Source organism: Vigna unguiculata, chromosome 10 (assembly GCF_037176805.1).
Source record: "Vigna unguiculata cultivar grain cowpea cultivar isolate G323 ecotype 2 chromosome 10, ASM3717680v1, whole genome shotgun sequence".
Lineage (NCBI taxonomy): Eukaryota > Viridiplantae > Streptophyta > Magnoliopsida > Fabales > Fabaceae > Vigna > Vigna unguiculata.
This window is the reverse complement of record NC_140801.1, coordinates 32,743,699-32,768,893: the sequence shown is the minus strand read 5'-3', so window position 1 is coordinate 32,768,893 and position 25,195 is coordinate 32,743,699. Positions and strand designations below refer to the sequence as shown.

Genomic DNA, 25,195 nt, shown 5'->3' with positions numbered 1-25,195 from the left:
AGTGAGAAATGAACAAATTTAAAGGATGGAAAAGCACATCAATTAAAGGAAGGGGGAATTAAAAATTACCACTAGGTTGTCTCTTAGCTAGCATTTCTTTAATGTCATTACATCGATGCCCTGAAAGAAGTAGCAGTTATTTCCTTGAAATATAGAACACACAATCTTTTTTATTGAGGTTTTTTTTATGGCTTTGAAGTCCTCAAAATAATTTCTTCATAATATGCTTACTCAACATCAAAGAAGACTCTTGCAATTGTTATAAAGAGTCTTCTCAAAGTAATGGTTACTTTTGAGTCTTCTATATCTATATTCACACAAATTTACAGAAAAAAAATAAAGTTGTTTACCCTTAGACAAGTTTCCACCACTCCATGGAGACCATTTCATAAGCTAGTTGAAGACTCATTCTCGTTTGATTTTTAACTTTCCTACATTTGAGAATATGTATAATAAATGCTAGTTCATAGACCAAGTAAACACTTTACCAACTAATAAATTTTCTCAGATGATGGTGTAAGTTATGAATTTCTTAGCATTAAAAAAATTATTAAATTATCCATGAAATTGTATTATTGAGAGATAAAAACCTTTTAATAAAATAATATTTATCAATATTTTAAAATTTTAATTATCAGCATAAATATCATTTATTAATGGATGTTGTCGGTAAATTAGAATTTTTATAATCTAGAATCTTTCAATAGCCCTTTATAGAATTTAGAAAAGGTAGACATTGGACGTCCTTATTTTGTTATTTGACATTCAATACTTTTGTTTCTTTATTTTCATACACATTACAAATAATTTAATGCCAAATATAAAATATAACAAGAAAAAAATATGATTAAATTACACAGTGAAGCTTGAATTCTCGGTCCATAATTTTAGATTTCCTAATTCTTATCTTAGCAGGTGAATGAAGATTAAAATAAACTTTTAATTGGAGCAGTTGAATAGTGCAATTTAAAACCATTTTCTTGTTAGTTGCTGCTTGTCCTCTGCGCCTCCTCCCTTTTTTCAACCGCTAATAAAAACGACACATTCCTCTGCCAAACGCAGACTCCTTCATCAATTGGAGCACTTCTTTATAAACATGACACGGTCAACGATTTCAGCGTCTCCGATCTTCATCACCTTCACGCTCCTGTTCATCACTTTTGCGTGCGCCACATCGGTGAACGAAATTGAGAACGGCGAACCGAACGGTTCCGACGGATTCACGGTTCCAAGCCATGTGGAGAAACAGGGACAAGACGCGATGAAAGAGTATTTGGATAGCGTATTCGAAAACGCACTCTTCGCCGGTGATTCTACTGAAACATATCCGCATAGCTATGGCATCGAAGCAGAGAGTAATACACAGATTAAAGAGGGTACGTGAACAAGTAATTCTCGAATTTTTTTTTTTTTTTTGTTAACATATATGGGGTTCTTGTTTTCTTCTATGTTTCCTTATGTTGACATCTCCATTCATTATTTTTTAGCAGTAAAATTACTTGGTATGTATATATTTTATTACAGTGTAAAGTAATATCATCATGATTTTAATTTAAAATAATTATTGTAAAATTTTTAATATATTTTTATTTAATGATGATAATAAGTATTGATATATTTTATTTTTAATATAATTAAAAAACTATAATTTTATTATAAAAATGTAATTTTCTTAATTAAATATAATTTTAATAATTATTAGGTGTTTTTATTAGAAAAAATTAATGTTAATGCGAAATTAATTTTGGAAATATTTATTTAGTAAATTTAATTTTGTTTAAATTTATTATATACTAATATTAACTTTCATTTTATTTGATTATTTGTTGATTAACAAACTATAAATTAAAGCTTTATATTAAAATTATAATTTTTTTAATATATCAACAGCAAAATATGTCAATATTTATTCTACTTAATTAAATATTTGGTTTTATCTAGTTGAATGATAATATAATTTTTAAAATTTTATTTTTTTAATTAGTTTAATTTCTTAAACAAATTAACAACAATAATAAAAGGTACACGGATTAAATAATCCTATTAAAATAGTTAGATTCTTTCAATGAAATGTCATAGTTTTATCCACTAAACATTCAATCACCAAATAATTGACAAATTCGAAATAAAGATTACTATAAGAAAATAAAAATTGGGGAAATCAATCTGTTTGAGTTTGATTTGAAAAGAATAAAATAATTAGTCGTTACGGGATACATACACATTTGAAGTTTGAGTTTTTTTTTTGTGCATAATTACTATAAAAGTTATATATATGCATATAGTAAATTTCAATGGATGCAGATAAATCTGGTGATGAAGAGCCCAAAGAATCCGGGGAAGGACATAAGCTGATAATTCCGAAACATATTGAAGAGGAGGGAGCAGAAGCCATCAAAAAATATTTGGATGATTTATTCAGCAAAGCACTCCTTGGCATGGATTCAACTCAAACGGAGCAAAATCCGGAAGCACATCAACATAGCAATTCCATTCAACTTGACAGCAAAACACACATTACACAAGAGGGTAAATCTCTATTCCTTAAATCTTTTGTTAAATTGATAAAATTGATGTTTCTTTACAAAAACTTATTCTTAAGGATTTCTAGAAAAGAAAAAAAAAAGTAAAATCAGGTGAGATGAGTGTTTTTTCACCCGTTGAAACTAATTTAGGAATGAACAATTTTTAGTCAGATTTTATTTTCCATGTAGTGAATCTATTAGTCTAGGATATTACCATTTCTATAGAAATGAAATGACCTGTTCATAAATTAATTTTTAGACCAGTTTTTATATTGTTTATATAATTTTTTAATTTTGACTTAGAACAAATCAATTTTAATTTTAATTTGACTTAGAAATGTCTGATTAAGTTCTGAATAAGCAGGTTAATAGTCAGTTGCATTAAGAGTTTTGGTTCCTGAAACTATAAGTTATTCTCAGACCAAGTTAATTTAAAACTGACTTTTATTCTGATGATTACAAACATACAAACATGTTTCCCTGTATTGAATTGAGTTAGGAATGACTAATTCTAAATTCTCAACCACTATGAAGAATTACGTGTATGACTTTTAAGAAGCGGGACAGTCATGAATCAAAATAGTAAAAATCAAAATTAATTAGTCTTTTGGTCCGATTTTGGTCTAAAAGTTTCAAATAAGTTTTTCTTTTTTATTAAATTTCAATTTTTAAAAAATTGATTCAGTTCCATTAGTAATACACCAATGACATGTCATGTTAGTTCGTATTTTTTTAATTATTTTATTTTATTTTAAATCATAAATTTAATCTTTGATAATGACTCGTAACACATTAACACTAACATGTAATTGAAAGAATAAATAAATAAATAAAAATATAAACCGACACTTAACATGTCTTTCAATTCTAATTATTAATTACATCGTCTGTTTTTGTGTAGGTAAGAACAACGTGGTAGATAAATCATTTGATAAAGTGTCTAAATTGACAAAGGAAGAAGAATTGGTAAATGATGATATTGCAGTGAATGTTAACCTTGAGATGGTGGGTGATGGAGAGTATGTTCTAAAGATCAAGAGGGTGAATCCAAGTTCAAACGATGGGGATAAAGTAGAAAGGGCTAAGCATTTGGCTCAAAATGGAGCAATGTTGTTACATTACGGAGAGATTCTTAAAGACATGGGAGAAAAATTGATTACCCAATCCCAAACATTGCTTTACTCTGTTTTTAAAATGCCTGCACCTCCTAAATTCAAGTCTGATGATCAATGATAGTAATTATGTACATCTTCACTTTGTTATTTTGAATGCTAACTATAAGGACACTACGAATTTAGTTTACAAATACGAAATTGTCACATGTTATGTTATCACTTTAATCTATGGTTTATATTTAACAAAATGTAAAACAATCGTAAAATTATAATTTGTAAATTCAAGTCCTTACTTTCGTTTTAGTCTTTCACTACATTGTAATTAATATTATAACTAAAGGTACACATATTGTGCTAATGCCAATGATAATCTTTGATAGAACACACAAAAACACTCACCCAAAGAACAAACACACACAAATCCATGGGAATCTTTTTTTATTATCATCATTTAATTATTTTTTTTTTTTACGTTAGTTCAATAACCAATGGAGTCAAGATAACATCTTCAAATTTCTAATTTAATACTCTTTCTAATAGTACACCAAACAGTAATTTTCCTGGAAAATATTACACAATAGTTGTAATACCCCATTTAATTAATAACGCTAATTAAAGATAATGTCACACAGAATAATACTAGAAGTAGGATCTTGGAGTATGAACACTACTCCTTACAATTTTTCAAAAGAAAACAAGAAATTGACCTGAGACACACCACGATGCAAATAACAAAGTATAAAAGTAGACCAACAGTATTTCAAAATAAAGCCTAAAGACAAAGGAATATATGGCCACAACCCTTCAAGAAGCTTAGATGAACAAAATCCAGCCCAGATAACTACGCAGCGGAATCACCATTTCCCTGTTGACCATGAGCATTTCTCGCATCTACTCACATCAATAAATTGATGATCATCACAAGAGAAAAGACACAAAGAGAACAAACAACAAACAGAAGGGTAAGCTAGAGTAGAAAACAGTTTAACATACAGTTATTGCTATTCCACAGTCCAAGAAATATATGTCAACCAAACATGTTATGACTTTTGAAACAATAGATTAAGATTCAGACTCGACTCATCCGGATACATATAATTAGTCGGATTCAGCGGATGCTTGCACTTGTGGTGGACTTTCCTGCTCTACCGAGCTAAATGTTACAATGTTTCATCCCCTACACACAAGGTTAGCCCTTAATGAGTTTCAGGCTCTTGCTACTCTCACCACTAGAGTCAGTACGCTCTATATGAGACTAACTGACTCTTTAGAGTGTCAGGATGCAACCTTACCTTGAATCCTTACTAAATTATATAGATGGGGCACCACCATGAACTCCCACTAATAGGGGTCATGGAATTACGTCCCAACCAACTGAGGCACCACCATGAGGTCTCACCTAGAGGCTCATGGAATTACGCCCTAACCACACACAATTCATGTTTCCAACAACCAATATAGAATCCTTTATCATGCCATAACCATGCCACTTTGATAACCAACCATCCCATTCAAGTCACATACCAAGATAATATCAAACTTATCATTTACAACCCATAAACCATATCACTCATGCATATCCGTGTTTCCCATGCTTTTAACATATTAATCCAATCAAATATGTGTCGACCATATAAGAACAGAGAAGTAACAAAGCAATAATGCACAATCGCCCAGCTCCTCGCTCAGGACGAAAGGTCTCTCTCAGGCGAGAGGGACCCTCGCTCAGGCGAGCTCCTTTCGCCTAGGCGAGAGCTCGACAATCAGGAATAATGGCCTTCTACTCATTCTCGCTTAGGCGAGACTCTCCTCGCCTAAGCGAGACATTCACTTGCTCAAAACAGGGTTGGTCGCCTGAGCGACAACTCGCGTGAAAGGGCCTGGGCGAGCCTCTATTAATCTCGCCTAGGCGAGACACACTCGCTTGGGCGAGAAAACCAGTGCTCCCCACTGTTCTCTCGTGCAACAGTCACACAAACGCACCCAAACAGTTCAATAAGGCATTCCAGCAGCTCATATTCACACACAGTCCATTCAACATGAAATAAACAGAAAACAAATAGATTTCATGAAATATACAAAAGGATCTAGCTTCCCTTACCTGGAAAGAACTAGCCAAACTGTAAGAGCCAAGAGATTTAAATAATTAATTAAATAATTATTTAATAAATGCGGGTAGTAGAAGCCATTAAGGCATTAAATACGGAATGTTATGTTGTGTGAGAGGACTTGGGTTCAAGTCTTATGTATGTCAATTGTGTGTTATTTAATTAGTATTATTTTTAATATATGTAGATCATGTTGTGAGATATTATAATAATTGAATCATATTAGTTAGCATGAAATATGAATTTGGTTGAAAGGTTGAGCATTGATTTGGCATTGGCATGGTTGTGGGTTCAAGCGATGGAGAACCCAAATTAAACTTTATTTTGCTATTTTTAGTTTTGGCTTGAAGTTGAAGGGGTTAAAGGAAACCCTAACAGCAGTGGTCATTGTTGGATAGGCAGAGAAGTGCGAAAATCAGTGGGAATTGAGAGTGAGAAGTGCGAAAATCAGTGGAAATTGAGAGTGTAAGTGGACCTTTGAGGCTGAATTGTGAGAAGCCAAGGAAGGTTAATGGGGAAGCAAGAGAGAACCAAGGGATACTCAAAGCTTTAAGCAAAGGAAACCAGGTTAGGGGAGTTCTACTATGTGGTTTAATATGAATTATATGATTTCGTAATATGTTGGATGATCTTAATGCAATGTCTATTATTTCGCCTTAGTTTTCTTCGTATTTATGGAAACACCCAGAAACTGCCTGGCGGCGTCGAATGAACTGCCAGGCGACACATGTCACAGAACCCATTTTTGGGTTTTTCTCTATGAACCTCCTGGCGGCAGGGTGTGTACAGTCAGGCGACGCAAACTGGTTTGGCCAATTGTTCTTGTCTTGTTTGTGTTCTGAGAAATTGTACTACCTGAATTGGGTCCTTGTATAAAGATATCAAATTGGTTATGTGCTTATGAGTTTATGGGATTGAGATTGGATGTATGCGTGATGTGTTATGAATCAGTGAATGAAATTGGGGATTTAGTGTTCATGTTTGGGGTTGGAAATAGTTAAGCTTGATTTATGAATATGATTAATGCACTGTTTGAGGGAATTGATGTTAATTTGAATAAAACATTACCTTTGTCACATGCGTGTAAGTGGAATTGTGTTAGTGTGAAAATGGGTACTAGAGTTTGGGTGATTGGGAACCAGAGCTGAATTGAAATAAATATGGGTAATAAAACCATGTTGGCAAGCACTGTCTGGCGGCGTCTGGGTTGTCGCTAGGTGACACCACGGTTCTGCTACTCATTTTGAGTTTTATTGTGATTTCGTGTGTTGGGTGTTATGCTGGATAAATTAGTATGTATGATAGGGACTGTATGTAAATGGAACCTGTAATTAGGACACTATGTGACGTGACTAAATGATTATGGACGGGTAGCTTTGGTAAAAGGATGAATGTGAAGTAGAATGTACCATCATTGTTAAAGAGAGGTATGCTATTAAATTGGGAAATATGCTAAGTGGAGTGGGTAAAAGTGCAAATTAGTTTTTATAAATATGCCTGTATGATTGGGATTGGTGTGTGGAGGCGGCAGGAATGTATGATTCACTGTTTGTGTTGCTTTGTAGCATATGTGCAATTCTAAAAATTATTATGGTATGATTAAATGGGTGCATTGAGAATCAGCTGTGCAAAAATGATTTGGATGATTGTAAGTGTGTTTTGATTTAAATGTTGAGTACTTAGGTACTTTAGAATCTGTTCTATGTGCCAAAAACCAGTAGCATTGCGCTACTGGTATCACGCCTGGCGGCACGGGGCGAGCTGCCAGGCGACAGAGTCTTAAAACAGTGGCAGTGGCCACTAACTACGCGAGGCGCCTAACAGTAGGGTTGGGGCTGCCAGGTGGTGACGGAGCAGCGAGACTTTTGGAAGGCGTCTGGCGCCTAGCGATGTGAGATGCCCGCTAGGCGGTCTGGAACCAGATTCCGCCTAGCAGCATAAGAGATGCGTCAGGCAGTTTGTATAGATTTCGCCTGGTGGTGTTTAGACTACGCCAGGCGAATCAACTGCTGTGAAATTTGTTGTTGTTGTGATCAATGGACTTGAAGGACTAAGTTCACATACCTTTGTGTTTGGGCTTGAAGGACTAAGTCCAATAGGAGTCTGGGATGTGCTTGGTGGTAGGAGGCATGATGGACATGCACTACAAAAATTTTATATATTAGCTACGGAACATTTTGTAGCTGATCCGTAGCTAAAACGTTTTGCGACAGATTACCTACCAAATTGTTAGGAAATTTTTCGTAGCTAAATACAAGTAGCTAATTAGAGAGGGATATAATCTGTAGCTAATCTGTAGCTAATCCCTCTCTATTCCCTCTCTAATTGAAGTGAAAAAGTTTTAAAATTTTTAGCTAATTCGTAATTAATTCATAGCTAATCCCTCTTTATTTCATCTCTAATTGAAGGAAAAACTTTTAAAATTTCTAGCTAATATGTAGCTAATATGTCGCAATTTTGTTGTCGCTAATCTGTAGCTAATATATCACAATTTTTTTGTTGTTAATCCGTAGCTAATCTGTCGCAATTATGTTGTCGCTAATTCGTAGCTAATTTTTCGCAATTCTCTTCTCCCTATTTCGTAGCTAATCTGTCGCAATTCTTTTCTCGCTAATCCATAGTTAATTTGTCGCAATTCTTTTCTCGCTAATCCGTAACTAATCTGTCACAATTCTTTTCTTGCTAATCCGCAACTAATTTGTCGCAATTTGTTTCTCGCTAATCTATAACTAATCTGTCATTACGGTATTTAGTGGAAGAAAAGGAGTAGTAGTTCATTTTATTATTTTTCATATACTTTTATTTATTTATTTGTTTTCCTCTTTATTCTTTTTAATTAATCAATTAATATACCATTTTTAAAATACGTTTTGGACAATGTATAGTATGATTATTATTATTATAGAATAGACAATGAGATAATAACAATTGATCATGTCAAGTTGTCTTGCTATCACGATGATGTAAAGTCTACACTTAAGTTATGACTCTAAGTGGACGATATGATACAAACTCAAGACACAACAAATGTCTTAAATATAAGATGTTGAAATATATAATCAGCATGATAGTTTTAAATCTCGGATTAACCATTATATATCCATCTTCTGAAACAAAGTTGTTAAATATAACAATTTTCGTATGACAGTGACTTGCACAAAAATAATACTAAAACGAATTATTTAATAAAATGGTATTTACTAAGAAAAAGACATCAAATAAGGAGATGAAGTATATCTCTTAAAGTAAGAACAATTAATTCAATCCTACTATAACTAGCTTTACAAAGAAAAAAAACAGTAAAAGTCTTGGAGTATTTATAATATAAGTTGTCTCTTTCACTTTTTTAATAATAGGTGTTTTTTTAAGTATATGAAAAGTGTCTGATAGGAGCACAACATATTTCACAAGTGTCATGTTCCAGTAGTATCTGTACTTTATTTCATAACTGCAATGTGACAGGTAAAAAATTGGATCATAACATTTGATTTTAAGTGTAAGAGTGGTTGTAAGGGGAAAATTCCAGTCACTTATCCAGATAATCAAATGAGATGAGGGGTTGGAGTGCATTGGGCTGTAATAACCTGACAGCCTTTGGGCCCGGTATGAATGGACGGAGAAGGATAGCCAAAGATGTTACACAAGCTGCTGCAAGTGGGAAGGTATTGTCTGTGAAAATGCAACCTTTAGAGTGATTCAGATCAATTTCCCAGGACTTGTTTCCACAGATACAAATTTCTGTTAGAGTGTGGGTATGATTGCCATCTTCTGTATTAAACCAGTTCAACATCTCAATGATATACGTTGTTGCTAATATAAAAATTATCTTTTAAAGAAAAACAAAAGATATCCTAATTGACACTACTCATACAAGTTTAAAGCACCAAAAGAGAATTAAAATCTGAGCTAAATACCGAAAACAACAAAGATAAGAAAAAAGTGCATATGAAAATCAATCTATACCAAAAATTAGTAATAGGACAAATGGCAACAATTGTTAAAACTACTTCTACATTTAACTCTACTATATGATCTATAAAATGCAATATTTATATCTAAGCAAGTTTAAATCAATTAAAGAAAGCTAAGGAAAAGGTCAAATTCACAAAACAACACCTAACTAAAATGTCTACTACTTAAACCTATGACAACTTAGTATAACAAAACAAATTTAAAGGTGAAACTGAAAACAGTGAATTAAAATCCTATTTAACTATTCCTAAATGCAAAAATTAACAATAACAACTGCTAAGTGAAATTGATTACAAAAATTTAAAAGTACTAGAATACCTATGATTATCAAGCTAAACTGAAACAGAGAAATACTGACTGAAGCATAAGTACAAGAAAAATAAATCAAATCACAGACATTACCAAGGCAATAATGAAACAAAGAAAGGAAAAGAAACAAAAGAACAAAGAAAGGAAAAGAAACCGGGAATATAATCGATTATCGGTTACTGAATCCATTGAAAATGAAGATTGTGAGTGATGAAACCTAATCTCAAAAAGAAGAAGCAGATAGAGCGTACGAGGGTGATGTACTCTTTGTCAGATATAGTGTGGAGAAGTTCAATAATTTGGAGTTGCCGCAGTTTTTGGACCAATTCGACGAAGTTTCGCTTTGAGAATCGAATGCTCGACTTAGCTTGCTCCGTGAAACTCGAATTGTCGCTACAGCTTGAGTAGTTCACCGTCCATGGATTGATCTTCACGCACACTCGGAATGCGTTTCTCTTTCACCCTCAGAAATCACCGACACGTATACTATGCAAAAAATTTAAAAAAGATAACTGAGAAGAAAGGAGTGTAAAAGATTAAAAATTAAAAATATTAAAATAAAAAAATGTTATTACGGTTAAAAAATCCTAACACAATTGTTTTTATTCCAACGGTTGTATATAACCCTAAAAAATCAATCGCTAATAAAAAATTAATTTTTTTTAGTGAAAAAATAAAAAAACATTTTTTCTAAATAACCAAATCTAAATAAATCAGAGAAAATTTTTAATAATGTTGTAAAACTATCGTAATAAAGAGATATGATATTTTTTTAGTTAAAGTATCAAGTATATTTTTTGTTGTTTTAATTTACATTTTTTTTAAACTTATAATTCTTTTACTAAAGTTAAAATTAGATCTATCTTAATGTTATTATGTAAAAAAATTTATCTCAATATTCATATTTCTTTTTAACTAAAATAATTGTAAGGCTTACAATTAATTATTTTATACATATTTAAATTAATTTTAATTTTAACTTTCTAATATAATTTAACTGTTATTTTTTTTCAAATTTATAAAAAATAGTTATAAGGATAACTAATGATATTTCACTTTATTGATTAAAAATAAATAAAGATATTTTCTAAATAAAAAAATACAAAACAACTTTAATATTTCTTTTTCAAAATTGTCATTAAAAAATCTAATCATGTTTAGTAAAAGTATATCAAGTTATATCTTTCTTTAATTTATATTTATATTTATCTTAGAATTTTAATTCTTTTATTAAAATTAAAAAATATATATCTAATCTCCAATCCTATTTTATTACATATTTTAATTAATTTATTAATATATATACTTATAATTTATATTTAAATATATACAATTATATTTAAAAAAATAATTTTAAAATATTTTAATTAAAAATAATTTTAAAACATTTAAATTAAAAGTAATTTAAAATATTTTAATTAAAAATAATTTTAAAGTATCTGAACTAAAAATAATTTTAAAAAATTTAAATTGAAAAATATATATCTTTTCTAAAATTAAAAATAATTATAGTACATATCAGGAAGGATTAGTTACAAATATATTTTCTAGTAAATTTGTAGCAATTATGCTACGGACCAACTATAACTTTATTTCTCCACTATTCCGTCGCAAATTAGTGAAAGATTAGCTAAAATATATGTCATAGTAAATTTGTAGCTACTTTGCTACGAAGAAGCTACAAATTATTTTCTTCGTCATTTTCTCACAAATTAGTGAAGGATTCGTTACAAATATATGTTCGAGCAAATCTGTAGCTATTTTGCTACAAAATTGCTACAATTTTATTCTTTCGCTATTTCCTCACAAATTAGTGAGGGATTAGCTACAAATATTTTCTCTCGCTAATTTCTCTAGCTAAATAAAAAATTTCTTGTTGTGATGGAACTGGTTAGTTCCCGTCGGCTGCTAATGGGTGAGGAGTCCTTAGTATGGTGATAACATGCGTCGAACGTACGATGGGCAAGGAATAATTATGTTCCCGTTGGCTGCTATTGGGCGAGGAGTCCATAGTATGTTGATTGCGTGCGTGCCAGGGTCCGAGCGAGGAAGGCTTGGATGTTTTGCTACAAACGAGGAGTTTGTGGGGCAGGATTATGAGCAGGATAGGCTCGTAGAGTTGGACCACGAAAGGGATATTTTCGTGGGAGCACAGTAAAGTCCCAAGACCTAAATTCATGCATATGACTCATGAAGGATTATGAGATCAGGGGTGGGTAATTTGAAAGAATAAAATGATTATGTAAGATTTATTTTCTTTGGGATGGGTGTCATATTTATTTTATACATATGTGCATAGCTCCCCCTATCTGTTTGTGTATGACGATGATCGGATAACTTGTTATTCGGGAGCAGATGATTTAGTAGGTGAGCCAGGAGATGCTTGACTTCGGAGAACGAGATTACATGGGGACTTTGAAGATATTTTCCTATATTTTGATGGTTTCCATGTGTTTGAAACAGTTTACTATTTCGATTATTTTATGGTTGTAATATTTTTTCTTGAATTGCGAACAATTATAATGTATGCGATTATATGGTTTTAAATTCCCACGTTTTGGGAGAGCACTGTTATAAATGAGGTTTGAAAATTAACAAAAGTTTTTTTTCTCTCTACTCTTTTCGCTTTTTATTCATTTATTTAAAGTAATATTCTTTAGGGATGTTACACAAATGACTTCGATACTTAAGCGAATGAGTACGAGAGTTCCCGGAGCAGATTTAAGAGTTGAAAACCTTAATACAGATGGAGCACGAGATTAGTACAAGTAACCCTAATAGAAAACATGAAGATCAAACTAAGGAGAAGATTGTGCACTGAAATGACTTACGTGAGTGGAAGAAGGAGATTGAACTCACTTGAAGTTGGATGAACCCAAACCCTAGCAGAGGTTATGTGGAGAAAAAAGGGAGAGTAAGTAAGCACTGTTTTGCGAGAATGACAAGAGTGGAAGGGATTTGGCTGCCTTAGGGGCCTTGTACACCTTATGGGACAGCCCTTAGGCCCAATTAGATTGGGACAACCCTTAACAAAAGGGTTAAAACATAAGTGGGCCTTACAATAGTTCATACGCTATATTATGTAACACATTGTTTAGGCTCTATTATGTAACACCTTCTTTTTATGTACATGTCATAAATATAATAGTAATTATTACTTATATTTTACTTTCTTATTAAGTTAAATATATAGTTTACATATTTTAAGAACAAATTTGAGTTTTATCTATTAATTGCAAAAAAAATTTCATAATTATGTATAAGCCTCTAAAATTTCCTAAAATTACAAATTGACTTCTATATATTTTCTAATGATTGCAAATTGGTCCTTAATTGTTTTTAAGTATTTACACCTTAGTTCTTGAATTTTTAATTATAATTTAGTCCCTTGCCAAGTTTTGTTAATTGTAATTAGACCCCTAATCAACAAATCACGTTATTTTTGCAAATACTTCAAAATTTGAATGAAAGTTATTCATTCAATTTACAATTATTAAATTTGTATTTGATTTCGAGTATAAATTTAAACTAAAATTTTTAATATTTTAGGATTGGTAATTCTGTTATAAAATCTATCACTAATAAGATTCATGAAAATTTTCTAAAACCTTGGCAAAATGAAAATTAAGATAAATCATCAATAGTCCATAGAAATAGTTGTTAGAATGTATCGCAAATAATTTGAAATGTTTTTCTTTTTGTATTAAAATACATGATTTTGGGTTTACGAAGGGGTTAAAGGAGCAAAATTGTGTATTCAAATTCATGAACTCAAGTCCATCGTTTCGTTCCAATTGAAAACAATATAAATAAGTGGACGAAAGTCATTTCTCCAACAAATTTCGTATACGCATGGCAAACGTCCTAGCCTAGCCATGGCCAAACACATACAATAATAGGCTTCAACTATTGAGTGAGTATAAGATTTTATTCTAATGGGACAAGTTGAATTCTAAATAATTAGAATAAGTTTATTTAGGATTTGGTATTTTGGGAAAAATATTATAGGTTTTGTTTGGGCCTTGTTTTGGGCCTTGTTTTGGGCTTTGGGCCTAGTAGAGTAATTTTGGGCCTAGTAGAGTAATTTTGGGCCTTAAAGGGTTGGGCTTGTGTGTGGGGCGTGAAATTAGGTTAAATTGGGATAGTTTAGGTTGCAAGTAACCTAATGTCACATAAGCTTTCTCTCCAAGATAAGGTTGAGACTCTCTTGAGCTACATGCATGAGGGAAACACGACCTTACATGGTGCCCATGTGCGTAGCTTATTCACCTTTTTCAACCTATTCAACAACTTTTAAATTACGACCTTGATACTTGATGGGGAAAACAACAACAAACAATATACCAGAAAATGCAGCGGATATAATTTCTCCTAACTTGCAAGAATCTATGAGGAGCAATAATCAAAGAGCAGCAATAATAAATTACCAAAAGCACAAATAAAGGCACCAAGATTTTTAACGTGGAAAACCCCTCAAATCAAGGGTAAAAACCACGAGTCGTCCAGACCAAAGAAATAGCTTCACTATGATCAACAAGAGTACAAAAGAGTCTTAATCAATAGTACAAATTAGTGCCAACACCCAACCAAATAACAAAGCAACAAAGCTTTCAAATAGAGAAGAACAAGAGGGGAAAACCTCTACAAATCACTACTGCAGTGCGAAATTAATATCTCCCAACTCAGACCTCGTATCAAAGATCCGACCGGTCAGAATGAAGAGCAATGAGTTCCGAACCTGCTGTAAAAATTTCAGTCCGATCCAACGGTGAACGAATCTGCAGCGCCGAATTTACTGCGACAGCTCTATGAAAAACGTGAACAGAATTTTCCCTCTACCTCTCCCTCTATGTGTTAGGGCTTTCAGTATATTCTGACTCTATTGTTCTGCCTCTCTCTTTATTTTATAGCCTCCTCTCCACTAGGTTAAGTGAGACATGGGCTTCTCAAATTTTGGGCCTTTTCTCCATATAGGAAGGGAGCCCAATACCCAACAAATCTCCCCCTCACAACTATGTGGAGATAACCGCCAAACCGGTGATCTCACAACAAACTTCAAACTTTCCTTTTGGCAATGCTTTAGTCATCATATCAGCACCATTATCATCTGTATGAACTTTTTCCAACTCCAACAACTTAGCATCCAAAGCATCACGTATCCAATGATACCTCACATCAATATGTTTGGATCTAGAATGAAAAGTTGGATTCTTACCAAGATGGATAGCACTTTGGCTATCAACGAACAATGAATAGTTATCTTGCCTAAAACCAAGCTCCTGCAAGAATTTCTTCAACCATAACAACTCCTTGCATGCTTCAGTAATAGCAATGAACTTTGCCTCTTCAAAACACTCAGGTTTTCCACCGTCAGTCAAGGTTATGTACTTATCACAAGAATACCTTGTAGAAGGTTGTTTCTGTCTATTAGACCTCCTGAGTTGGACTTGAGGTGATTCAGGTATATCACCAAGATCGTCATCATCATCATGTTCCTCTTGAGCATCATCAATTGGAACCTCTACTCCACTTCCAAACTGTTGATCATCAACATCACCATGTTGTTCATTGTCTTGAGCTTCCGTTTCAACATTCTCCAAATTGTGAGCGGGCAACCTCATCGGATTACCATCAGTGAGATTACTATCTTTCTCGGGTGTGGTCTTCTCCACCTTATTAATGTCTTCAATGGTCTGGTCTTCCATGAATTGTACATCATGGCTTCTAACAAGCTTCTTCTCAACAGGATCATAAAACCTGTAGCCAAATTCATCCTCACCATAGCCAATAAAGATACATTGCCTTGTCTTTTTATCTAACTTGGATCTTTCATCCTTAGGAACATGAACAAATGCCCTACAACCAAAGACACGCAAATGATCATAGTTAACATTCTTACCAAACCAAATTTTGTCTAGCACCTCAGTATTCAAAGCAACTGCGGGACTGAGATTAATAACATGCACAGCTGCAAGCAATGCCTCTCCCCAAAAGTGCTTAGGCAACTTTGCTTCTGAAAGCATACATGTAACCCTTTCAACCAAGGTCCTGTTCATCCTCTCCGTTAGACCATTCAACTGAGGAGTTTTAGGAGGAGTCTTCTCGTGTCTAATACCATGCTGCCTGCAATAAACATCAAAAGGTCCACGGTACTCACCACCATTATCACTACGGATGCATTTCAGCTTCTTGCCTGATTGCCTCTCAACCATAGCATGAAATTCCTTGAACTTTTCAAGTACTTGACCTTTCTGCTGAAGAGCATAGACCCATAGCTTCCTGGAACAATCATCAATAAAAGTAACAAAGTAAAGTGCACCACTAAATGACTTTACCTTTAATGGGCCACAAACGTCAGAATGCACCAATTCAAGCAATTTTGACTTCCTTGAGGGTGGATGCTTCTTAAAAGATACTCTGGTTTGTTTACCAGCCATGCAATGAGAACATTTCTCCAATTCTGCATTTCTCAATCCCATAAGCACATCCTTTTTAGCTAAGCAGTTAAGCCCTTTCTCACTTATATGACCAAGCCTCCGGTGCCACAAAGATGCCTCCATATACATAGCATTCACACTGTCTTTAGCAACCAAAGCTTTAGTCCAATACAATTTAGATTGTTTCTCCCCTCTGGCCATAACCAAGTTACCTTTAGTGAGCTTCCATTTACTAGAACCAAAGTGATTGTCATAACCACAATCATCAAGCAACTGCACAGAGATTAAATTAAAACGAACATCTGGAGCATGTTTGACTCCTTTAAGCAACAACTGCACTCCCATGTTGGTTTGCAGGCAAACATCACCAACACCAATCACTTTAGACTCACCATCATTACCCATCTTCAACACTCCAAAATCACCAGAAGTGTAAGATGTGAAGAACTCCTTCCTAGGTGTAACATGCAGTGTAGCACCACTATCAATAATCCACATGCTCTCATCAGATACAAGATTAACGGACTCAAAGTCACGAAGAAGAACAAGATCATCTGTAGCAGTAGTGACACGATCATCATCATGATCATTCTCTCTCTGTTTGCCCTTCTTGTCTTTGTTCTCCTTTTTCCACTTAAAACAATATTTCTGAATGTGCCCAGTTTTATGACAAAAATGACACTCTAAATTCTTGTATCTTGACTTGGACTTGCTCAAACTCTTCTCTCTACCACCTTTATGTTCCTTTTTCTGACTTCTCCCCCTAGCTTCTGTAACAAGCATCTCAGACTGAGATGAAAAACCATGTGCCTTCCTTCTCATCTCTTCATTAAGAGCACCACTTTTTGTCATCTGAAAAGAAACAACACCATTCGAGGCAGAGTTCCTAATTGAAACCCGAAATACCTCCCAAGACTCTGGTAGAGTATTAAGCAACCATAATCCCATAACTTCGTCATCAAACTTTATACCCATTCCTGACAATTGATCTAGGAGCCCTTGAAACTCATTTAAGTGATCAGAAATAGAAGAATTCTCCATGTACCTCAAATTCATCAAGCAATTTAACAAATACAATTTATTATTGCCCGACTTAGAAGCATACAAAGACTCAATCTTCTCCCACAAAGCTCTGGCATGTGTCTCATTAGCAATATGATTATAAACATTATCTTCAACATATTGCCGAATAAAACCACATACCTGTTGGTGCTCAAAGTTCCATTCTTCTTCAGACATAGAATCTGGCTTATGTGTAGTAAAGACCGGAAGATGCAATTTCTTGAAAAATAATAAATCTTTCATCTTGTCCTTCCACAAATGATAATTTGTAACATTCAAAGCAACCATCTTTGCATTTGCCTCCATCATTCAAGCAAGTAAATATAGCCCAACCAAGAGCTCTGATACCACTCTGATGGGGAAAACAACAACAAACAATATACCGAGAATGCAGCGGATATAATTTCCCCTAACTTGCAAGAATCTATGAGGAGCAATAATCAAAGAGCAGCAATAATAAATCACCAAAAGCACAAATAAAGGCACCAAGATTTTTAACGTGGAAAACCCCTCAAATCAAGGGTAAAAACCACGAGTCGTTCAGACCAAAGAAATAGCTTCACTATGATCAACAAGAGTACAAAAGAGTCTTAATCAATAGCACAAATTAGTGCCAACACCCAACCAAATAACAAAGCAACAAAGCTTTCAAATAGAGAAGAACAAGAGGGGAAAACCTCTACAAATCACTACTGCAGTGCGAAATTAATATCTTCCAACTCAGACCTCGTATCAAAGATCCGACCGGTCAGAATGAAGAGCAATGAGTTCCGAACCTGCTGTAAAAATTTCAGCCCGATCCAACGGTGAACGAATCCGCAGCGCCGAATTTACTGCGACAGCTCTATGAAAAACGTGAACAGAATTTTCCCTCTACCTCTCCCTCTATGTGTTAGGGCTTTCAGTGTATTCTGACTCTATTGTTCTGCCTCTCTCTTTATTTTATAGCCTCCTCTCCACTAGGTTAAGTGAGACATGGGCTTCTCAAATTTTGGGCCTTTTCTCCACATAGGAAGGGAGCTCAATACCCAACAATACCACCCTATTGAAAGTAATGAGAATTTAAAAGTTTTTTGCCATTTCTCAAACTTATAATCCATTTAAGTTTCTATAAACAAAATCCACGGTTTATAAATACATAAAAAAACTTATTACAATATTCTATAATATTTCCCAGTAAAATCCTCTCCACCAAGTGAAAGAAGAAATTGGGGGTGAGATTATGAGATATTCCTGTGGTGTCACTTCATATTGAATTTGTTTATGCTGCATAATATAGCATCATTACTTAAAGTGAGTGCTTTCTTTTACTGCCTTTTGCCCATGTTGCAGATGTTTACCGAGTTCATTGAAGTCATAACATTCAGTTAAGAGCATAAACCTCACGCACTTTTATGTAATCTTGAAAGTTTAAATGACTTTGAATGATTATGAGGTATATTAAGCCATTTATGGGACCACTCTTTTAAACTTGGATATGGCACGTTCCAAAATTTTATAACATTTTTTCTATTTTCTTTTTAAGCCTTGGGGTCCACTTTGCAACCTTTGCTTGTAGATTGGAGAGTCCAATCTTTCCTTGGGTTCTAGATTCCGAAAACTTAAATTTGGATCCATGTATCCAATAACCCATCTAAGATTCCAGAGGCAACATGAATCACATGCTAATTCTGTGAACGAATTTAGTGCCAACATAAAAATTAGGGAATTGTATATGATATAATTTTCTCAATTCTAAGGGGTTAGACATAAATTAAATTGAATAATTTACAAATGCAGATAATAAAACATGTATAAAGATTATAATTAATGACATATATGGAAGTAGGTGAATGAACAAGATTATAATTAATGTATTTTAACCGAAGGTAGCACGAGAGATGAAGTGAGCAAACCAATGTTTATATACACGACTATGAAAGTTTATCATGATTAAATATTTACTTAGTCAAGTTTATGTAATTTACAAATACCATTTAATCTTAAAGTTGTTACTTGTTAGATTTATAAGGAGGGGGTATCACTAGGGAGATACAACACACCAATGAGACCTGAGCCCAACCACATAAGGCATGGACACCATTCTCAACCCAAAACCTTAAGGCAATAGATTTATGGGTCTTTATTCTTATATAGTGCTCTACTTTCTCATTTCTGGTCAATGTGGGACTTAGACTCACACTTGGATTCCTAACATTACTTTGGGGGAATTTCATTTTCACGGTGCTGAGAGATACATGGAAGAGCATGGATCAGAAGTAATGGCGGAAGATAGTGTTGACAGGGGAACTACGACTCCCACGACCATTTTATTTTTACTTTATTTTTTATATATTATTATTTTATTTATATTAATTTATTTTCATTTTATTTCATTTTCTCTATATTTTAAAAAATATATTTATATATTATTATTTTATTTATATTTTATTATTTTATTTATATATTATTACTTTATTTTTATTAATTTAGTTTGGAAAATCTTTTTTAAAATTTAAAAATCATGTTTTTTTTCTCTATTATAATTTCTTATACTTTTTTATTTAGTTTCTCTCTCTTTTGTGCCTCCATCTCTTTCTCTCATTTTATTTCTATCTCAATTTTCACCATTAATTTCTTATTATTTTCAAAATCAAATTGCACTACAGCAAAATTGAGGAATTAAGGAACACTTTGGACCCAACAATTTCTTATTTAGAGTAAGTTCATTTTTTTACCTTTTTTTAAAGCAATATGTTTCCCTCTTGTATGTGACTTTTCTACGCTCTAGGCATATCTCTACCTGTTAAAGATCATAAAATCATGCTTTAATTGTTGACCAAACTCTTCTTTGTGTAGATAAAGCTATTTTAGGCTTTGAAATTGTGTAAGGGAAGAGCAAGATTAGAAATCTACTCTAAGGTAAGGGAAGCTAATCATTTAGAAGTTATTAGTTTTTTTAAAATATTGAGTCTTGCTTTTAAGATTTAATTTGGGGTATTCATAATTTTATCTTTTTGTAAATAGGTGAGAGGTGACAAATTTATATTAGAAAAATTATGATAAAGAGTAAAAGAATTGATTTTTTTTCCAAGAGGAAGGCTTGTGATGAAGATGAAAAAATGCATCTACGTCTAAAATTGAGAAACTTCATGAGAATCCAAATATTGAAGAAAACAAAAAATAACTCTCTAAGGTTCCTAAAGTTACATATAATGAATTTGAAAATACTTTAGAACTTGATCCAGAGAAGCGTCTTCAAATTTGGCAATACCCACCAAATCAAATTGATGAGGTACGAAGGGCTTATCTAAAATGGGATCCATATCAAATGCATCTAGAAAATTATCCATTGTCTGGTAAAGATGATCATCCAAGAAGATTTCAGTACACATGGTTTAGCTTATTTCCTTCATGATTAGAGTATTCGCCATTAAAAGATGCTACATATTGCTTACTGTGCTATCTTATTAGTAAAAAACCAAGCGGATGACTTGACTTAGATGTTTTCATTGTTACAAGTAATTGAGTTTATTTTTATTGAATTCTAATTAGCAATAAGTTGATTATCATCAACATGTTTTAACTTTTTGAATGTTTTTTTATAGGTTTTAAAAGTGTGCTTTCCTTAAACTGTGCTTTCCTTAAACACATTGGGAAGGATCCTTGTTCACCATGCAATATTGCAGTGCCTGCTTGTTAAGACTTGTTAAATCGAAATTGCCACATTAGGAATGTTTTGGAAGTGCAAAGCTTAAATCAAATTATAAAGAATCAGTTACGTCTTAAGACTTTAATTGACGCAATTTGTTTTTTATACATTCAAGCTTGTGCTTTTAGAGGTCATGATGAAAGTAGTGAATCGAGGAACCAAGGTAATTTTCTTGAGATGATAAAACTTATAGCATCATACAATGACGAAGTTGCAAAAGTTGTCTTGGAAAATGCTCCATTCAATTCCAAATATACTTCACCTAAAATTCAAAAGGAGTTATTGAATATTCTTTCTAGTAAAGTGAAAAATCATATTCGTGAGGAAATTGGGGATTCCAAGTTTTGTATAGTTGTCGATGAAGCTTGTGATGAATCAAAAAAAGAGCAAATGGCTCTTGTTTTGAGATTCATTGATAAAAATGGTTTTATTCAAGAGCGATTTTTTGATATTGTGCATGTTAAAGACACTGCAACAATAACTTTGACGAATGAATTGTGTGTTGTACTATCTCGACATAATCTTAAGGTTTCTAATTCCGTGGTCAAGGGTATGATGGTGCTAGCAATATCAGAGGAGAATGGAATGGATTACAAACAATATTTTTGACTGATTATCCTTATGCATATTATGTTCATTATTTTGTTCATCGGTTACAACTTGCCTTGGTTGTTGCATCAAGAGAAGTTATTCCAATTCACCAATTCTTTTCAAAATTGACTTTTATTGTCAATATTGTTTGCTCTTCTAGTAAACGTCATGATGAGTTACAAGCTGCCAAGTTATATGAAATTGCATATTTGAAATTGATAAGCTTGAAAAAGGTAAAGGGGAAAATCAAATTGGTACTTTAAAACGAGTTAGGAATACCCGTTGGAGCTCTCATTTCTCTTCTATTTGTAGCTTGATCAATATGTATGATGCAACTTCTTTAGTTCTAGAAAAAAATATTGTTGATGGATCTACTTACTCACAACGTGGTGATGCTGATAATGCTTACAAAAACTTGACTTCATTTGAGTTTATACTGATCATGTATTTGATGAGAGAAATTATGGGGATAATAGATGTTCTTTGTCAAGCATTACAACAACAATCTCAAGATATAGTTAATGTTATGCGTCTAGTTTGTTCTTGATAAAGGATTGATCCCTACCAAGGATGATGGCCCATGGCACATGCTTAGAAGAAAGGGAGTTCCTTGATCCCTTCCTTTGCTTTTATTTTCTTTAGTTTAAAATTCACTTAAGTTGGCTTGGTTGACTATTTTTAAGTTGACTTGTTGACCTTGACTTTTGGTTGACTTGTTGATTCAAAGGATTAGCTTAACCTAAAGCCAACATGCTAATTCAAATGTAACTTGTTTTGTAGGTTCATTAAGAGGTGGGACAAGGAAGGACAAGTGGCACATTTAGATGGTTTTTGGAGAGCACGTGTGGAGGAAAGAGAAGGAGCAAAGCTTTCTAGAAACATCTAGAAAGGATGACCACATGCCTTGGCCTCCAAGAAGTCAAGAAACATCTAGAAGGAGCATCCACCTTGCCTTGGCCAAGAAGGCTTCTAGAATGTGTCCATGTGCTCCTTTGTTTACCTACTTTTTAGACTCCATGTTTTTTTATTTGCATTGTAATCCTTTTTAGCTTATTTGTTTTTGCTAAGAGGCCCCTAAACACTTCTATTTAAGGGGACCTCTAACACTTGTACAAGGGTTCAACATTTTGGAGAAATTAAACACCTTTGTGTATCAACCATTGTGAGAGTCTTCCTCCCTAGGGAGTGAATGCTTTTAAGCCTTATCTTGAATCTTGATTCAAGTGGCAGCACATATCCACTCATCTTCAAGGTTGTCATTGCTTCTTCTAGCTTAGCCTTGTAGTGGCATGGTTCTCACATTTTTATCATTTCTTTCCATTCCATTTTATGCTTTCATTTTCCTTTATGTGTGTGACTTGGGTTTTACTCTTTTTATGTGTTATCCACTCTTATTTGTTTTGAATCAATCCATTCTTCTCCTTTCTAGAACCTTGGAAAGGAACCCTCACATCTAGATAGCTTGCTATCTTAATGTCCAGTGGAGATTTCCTTGGTTTTCTTAATCAATCATCACCATATTCATTAATCTTCTAAAAGTAAATGAAGTAGGTGAAGAAGTGGTTAGACATATAGTGGTGTGGACTCGGTGTAATCACTGAAATGATAGTGAGTTTGGTGGATCTTGGAGAAGAGGTAGTGGCTTGTTAAACTGTTCTAGGGTAAGTGTTAGATAAGGGAAGGGTGGCTTTTCGGACCTATGGTTTTAAAGAGTGGAGGCAATGTGGGGGAAATAAATTGTTGGCTATCAATGAAAAAAATGGGAGTTTCAAGGGGGTTTTATAGAAGTTTTGAAGGAGGTTTCTCAAAGGTGGGTGTTTCCTTGTCACAACAGACACGAAAGGATCATCCTTTTTAGTAAACAAAGAAGTGAGTATGTGTATGGATCAGAGTAGTGCAGCGGAATGGTGGTAAGAGGTGCATGTGAAAAGTTGTCTTACTCATGACCTAGTCATTGATGAAGGTAGGAGTTCTTTAAAAACAACAAAGATGTCATTCTTATGTGGATTAACTAAAGATATTCAATGATTATCCAGAGGTAGAGGTGTGGGGTTGAACAAGAGGAAATGGACAGGAGAAGTAAAAGATGATTTGAGTTATGTTGTCAGCCTAGAAGTGAGAAGTGAAATTAGATGCTTAAACAGAAAAATTATTCAAGTCCTTTGTTTGACGAGTAAGGGTTGATGGGGAAGTATAAGTGCATGAGCTGGGAATTAAAGTTGTATGGAGATTTTATTAGTGTAGTCATCTAACTAGAACTAGTGAGTTTCTCAAAATGGTTGAAAAAATAAAGGCAAATCGGACAATCAGAGTTTGAGATGTATCATAGGACTGCTAGGTACTTATTAAAATATGGATTTCAAGTTTACAAAATATGTGGTTCTAAGGATACAGTGGAAGGAGGGTTACAAGTTAGTGAATTAGAAATGAAGATGGAGTGCCATAATGGGTTTCGTGTTTACAATAGTTGGAAGTTCTAGTTTGAAAAAGGGATACCAATGTTATGGATTGTGTTAACCTCTACCCGAGTTAGTAGAAAGGTATAATGTTATGGGATTGCTTATGGATAAGGGTGATAAAAAGTGTTCAAATCTTGTTAGTATACCGAAGTCATGCGTGATCAAGTCAATTAAATGGTGCTTCAAGAAAGGAATAAGATGGTGTAATGTGATGTCTAACATGTTTAAAAAATGGGAACCCAGGCTATCTATAGATTTTGGTAAAACCTACAAGAGGTGGTAGAGAACATATGGAAGTTAAGTTTTGTATAACAGATACAATTGTCAGTCAGGCGCAAATGTCGTTCAAGCTTTTCAATCAAATGTTGAGAAGTTGTCTTAAAGGGGTAGTGGTTAGACCAATCTACACTGTTGAACATCATATCACATAGCACAGAGGCATGTTTTCCTTTAGTTAAGGTGTTGGATAGGTAAGTCAAGCAAGTCTTTGTAGTTGTTATAAGAGAAATCAAGAGAGTATGTCTTTATCTTCTACCTGTTGAGTGAATTTTCGAGGTAAAAAATTTTTGTTGTTGGGGAGAATGTGAAACCCCTTTCTTTTACAAAAAACCTGCTTCAGTAAGACCAAAAATCCAGTTCTATCATACCAACCACTCAAGTTCTTCTTCTTCTTCTCGTTCTCTCTGTTATTCTCAACCCATAAACAACTCATTCTTTCTCTCTTCTTGAATGAATTTGGGGCCATTGTGGAGTCATCCTCAGATCGGACCGAACGTCTCCTCCCTTCGAAGTCAAAGACTCCAAACCTTCTTTTTCTTTATTTTTTCGGTTTCTAGGTCTTGATTCTGTTTTGGTTGCGATCAAAGCCTCATTACATCTCTTTGTGCTCTTGTGTTTCCGTTCTTAGGTTGAGTTGGGGTTGTAGT

General features: G+C 33.6%; 1 protein-coding gene and 1 pseudogene across 1 annotated transcript; both read left to right on the top strand.

Annotated features, from left to right (window-relative positions):
• The first annotated feature begins 994 nt into the window (after positions 1 to 994).
• On the top strand, positions 995 to 3,773 carry LOC114166367 (uncharacterized). Its single transcript, XM_028051085.2, has 3 exons — positions 995 to 1,376; positions 2,305 to 2,529; positions 3,427 to 3,773. Exons 1-3 carry the CDS (start codon positions 1,097 to 1,099, stop codon positions 3,756 to 3,758), a joined length of 837 nt encoding a protein of 278 aa, XP_027906886.1. The 5' UTR covers positions 995 to 1,096; the 3' UTR covers positions 3,759 to 3,773.
• A 5,526-nt stretch (positions 3,774 to 9,299) lies between these two features.
• Positions 9,300 to 24,101, top strand: LOC114165390 (uncharacterized; annotated as a pseudogene).
• Positions 24,102 to 25,195: the final 1,094 nt, after the last annotated feature.